Source organism: Perkinsus marinus (genome assembly GCF_000006405.1).
Source record: "Perkinsus marinus ATCC 50983 genomic scaffold scf_1104296941898, whole genome shotgun sequence".
Classification (NCBI taxonomy): domain Eukaryota; phylum Perkinsozoa; order Perkinsida; family Perkinsidae; genus Perkinsus; species Perkinsus marinus.
This window is the reverse complement of record NW_003212312.1, coordinates 23,779-27,384: the sequence shown is the minus strand read 5'-3', so window position 1 is coordinate 27,384 and position 3,606 is coordinate 23,779. Positions and strand designations below refer to the sequence as shown.

Here is a 3,606-nt window from a genome sequence, read left to right as displayed (position 1 = left end):
CACCACTACTACACTGCTCTACGCTCAAAGGTCCTTCAGCGTCCCCCTCCCCCACGAATTGTAGTGACTATAACAACAACAGCGATCAACTGACATCACAGATACGTAACATGTCCTCCTCCTGATGACGACGACGACCCCGGACTGTACATTTCATCACCCTCCTCGCCCCACAGCCTGACAAACACTCTTTACCCCTTAGCGGAGCGAAGCCCTACCGATCACTCAAAGCATCCGCGAAGGCCAAGTTGTGGCGCATGAAATACATATCCCTTTCGTCGCTTCCAGCCAAGACTGCCATAACAACCAAAATATTATCATTCTCGAGGGGCCGACTACCTCCCTCTCCAGAATAATGAGTTCCACTGTCAGCGGACTCTTCACCACCACCATCAGTCTCGGCCATCCACCTGAAGCGCCTCATCCCACTGACGAGGACGCATCTTACCTCTGATTATGCGCCTCAAAGCGCGCTTGTCGAACCTTGCCAAACAAGCTGCTGGCCGCACGAACATCTTCAGGACAAGTCTGAAGAACTCCCTTTGACCTCCATGTACTGATAACGTTACCCGCTTCATTCGTTTCATCTCCAACTCAGCTACAATGCCTAGAGCTATCGATGCCTGCCTCGCTATCATAGGGTTAGTATCGTGCACCAACTCGAGCATATAGTGCACTACCTACATACGCCTCATGAGGTGGACCGATACGCGGCGGCGGCGGCCCTCCATCCCACTTGACCATCTTCAGTTTCGAGGACCATCTCGGAAACCTCAGAATTCGTCAACAGCATAGAAAATGTCCAAAGCAATTGTAGAACCTATTGCCCAGGTGATCCTCACCAAAGCCATTCGCCTACAATATCATCGTCCTCCTGCTTAGCGGTGAGCAAGTCTATAAGGCGCCTTATCAGTAGTGGGTTATCACATAGTCGTCCCCCCACCTCGGGGTCCGGACAGGAGGCTATCACCTGGTTACAGTACACTCATTCACAAGGTGTAGTCAGCAGCGGAAATTTGGTATACAGGAACCTACTCCAACGACCATGACACTCTCTAGGAGGACATCATCCCCCGTGAAGCCCGGCATGAGCTGATCTGTCAAGAGGTCCAACAGGAAGCCATTGTCATCTATCGAGCAGAGCTCTGCCCAGTCTATCCCCGTACCAGGTGTTGTGAAGTTGGCTAGTAACCCCAATACCTGTATAAATCAACTTCACAGGAATATGAAACTACGATAGTGCGATGACGAGACCAACTGAAGGCTGCTACCTCAACCACTACATCTGCCCCTCCGTCCCTCCTGTCTTGTCCACTACTCTTACCGTTACTGCAGCGACGAGCCATACGAACAAGCTCAACCGTCCAGTGCGATAACGCAGAATTGCTCATCACCTACAATGTGCCTCGCTAGACTCCACCAAACCGCCTCTCACTTCACAGAAAAGCTCCTGCAGATCCCTTCCATGACTGCTCGCATTTCGCATTACCTTCAACACAAGGGCATCGCTGTACTTGATAGCCCTATGTACCTGCATACTGGAACTGAGAGTCGATACCATGTAAGGGACACACTAGCTCTGGCCATAACCCTGATTGGAGCATCATCTGGGCGCTACGCTGATGAGTCGACATGTTCACCAGCACCTAGCGGAGGGAGGTCCGATAAGATTCAAAAGAGGTCCGATGGAGACCCACAGCCATGAGGTCCACCCCCACTCTGGGTTCGGGAGATTGCACAACCAGCTGTAGCAGCATCGGTATAAAGTCCTCACAGAAGCAAAGCTCGGACTTGCAACGATCATCGAAGGACAAATGATATCTATGATAGGGCGCAGGTTCGATCCCCGGGCGCGGCATTTATTATATAGTTTTTACAGAAGCCTGAGGACCAGCTGTCGGCAGCTTGGTTGCTCTCTCAAGATACCAACCAAGGCCATCATAACGCCACTTTCCGATAGTGAGTTACGCACAATTGGGTCGAAGGATAGATTATAGAGGACCTGCCGAGTGCAACAGCTCCGCTCTAAGCCTTTCACTCACAACCATAATAACGTATCACTTCAAGGGCTAAAACAGCCCCCTTGTCCCCAGGATGGATTTTCTAATAACGACAACCGACTAAGAAGTAGTCCCGAATAGGTGATGGGAGATTGCAATTTCTTCGAAATCATGTGATGTACACGAATGCAATGGTAACGTCTATAGGCCCCTTTCAATTTCCATCAGTACATGCAAGGCCAGCACTCGTGTAGTTCCCGACTCATGCCTCATCACACAGTTAGCGACAAGGGATCGGAGCACCTAGAGACAACCCTCCTACGACAGCCAACGTGACGACACTACTCCAGCCTCCACCATCTGGTCCTTAGCCTCCTGGAAGACAGATAGCTTCTTGAGAAATACCAGGCACACTTTCAGTAGAGGCTCCCAGGTTCGATCCAAGAGCCCGGCAATAAGACTTGGCAGTTTTCCATTCACCATCTTCTCTGCGTGATTACCATGTTCGTAGCCCTACTGCCAAGCTACTACGTTCGACTATGACGTCCTCAGCGAGATGCAATAGCGTCAACAGAGCTATTCGCAGCAGTTTGTTCTGTTTCATCACTTTGCGTTCCTCTCTCGTTAAGCCTGGAGCATCGCATGCGAGCCGACACTGGTCCACCTAAGAGCAGACCACCCCTTTACACTGGAGTTGACTGGAATCGAACTGAGGGAAAAGTTCTGTCAGTACGATGGAGATCTTTAGGGGACTAAGACTCCACAACCATACCCGTTATATCGCTGTATACGATAGGATAAAAACTTCCGATGTCTCTCCCGCTTCCATACCCCTTGTTTAAGGGCCCTGGCCCGTTCTCGAACCTCGTGCTCCACCAACCGTAGGGTGATACCACCACATTGGTAAGCCGCCAGTAACGGGTGAAGGACAGAATAAGTGGACAGGCAGAGGAAGCATGCACCTGATGATGCGCCACTCCCTGACAGAGCCGAGTTCGCTGGTCCGCAGAAAATGCGTATCTCAAACGCTCACCATAGAACCCTATTGGCCTATGGATGCGGCAACTACTGTTATCTATTGGGTACGCTCATTCCAGTTCATTCCCACTAGATTGCCGCATGCGAGCTATGGATGGCGCTATTGTATTACTGATAGTAGTTGGTAAGTCAAAGAGACCCACCGACTCCTCCCTGAGCACTCTCGCCAACACCGTGAGCCAGGTACCTTCAGGATCGGTGAGGCACCACCCAGGCTATGCGAGAGCGGAAGATTCAAGGTCCATTATTAGAGTCCCGAGACTTTTACAATTGAATCCATCCTGGCCTCCTACAGTACTCATCGCCTGATGGGCAATATAGGCAAAGGTACGTGGATCCACACATAGCCTAAAACAGGTTAGTAACATTCGTCCGGCTCGAAAGCAGACCTAAGAAAATAACGAGCCCCGACCAGCTTTTCCTCCACCGCGTCTTCATATAGCTTATCCTTATACCTATCGCTGCTGTTTGAAAGACCTATAGTTAACATGCTACATCTCGATGGAGTTGGGGTTGGCCTCTGGCAGGGAGCGGAATATCTACAGTGAAGGATAGACAGGCATTGGTG

General features: G+C 50.7%; 2 protein-coding genes across 2 annotated transcripts in view; both read right to left on the bottom strand.

The window, feature by feature from the left end:
• Window positions 1-24: 24 nt before the first annotated feature.
• Window positions 25-1,537, bottom strand: Pmar_PMAR025180 (conserved hypothetical protein; the record flags this gene model as incomplete). Its single annotated transcript, XM_002781526.1, has 10 exons — window positions 25-67; window positions 219-294; window positions 340-410; window positions 449-528; window positions 570-680; window positions 737-820; window positions 860-970; window positions 1,036-1,200; window positions 1,284-1,394; window positions 1,436-1,537. 10 exons carry the CDS (start codon window positions 1,535-1,537, stop codon window positions 25-27), a joined length of 954 nt encoding a protein of 317 aa, XP_002781572.1.
• A 1,992-nt stretch (window positions 1,538-3,529) lies between these two features.
• Window positions 3,530-3,606, bottom strand: part of Pmar_PMAR025179 (hypothetical protein) — a gene marked incomplete at both ends in the record, with an annotated part of 660 nt that continues 583 nt past the window's right edge. The window contains one exon of the mRNA XM_002781525.1: window positions 3,530-3,577. Within this exon, the coding sequence (XP_002781571.1) occupies window positions 3,530-3,577 (48 nt within the window). The remainder of the gene's footprint in view (window positions 3,578-3,606) is intronic.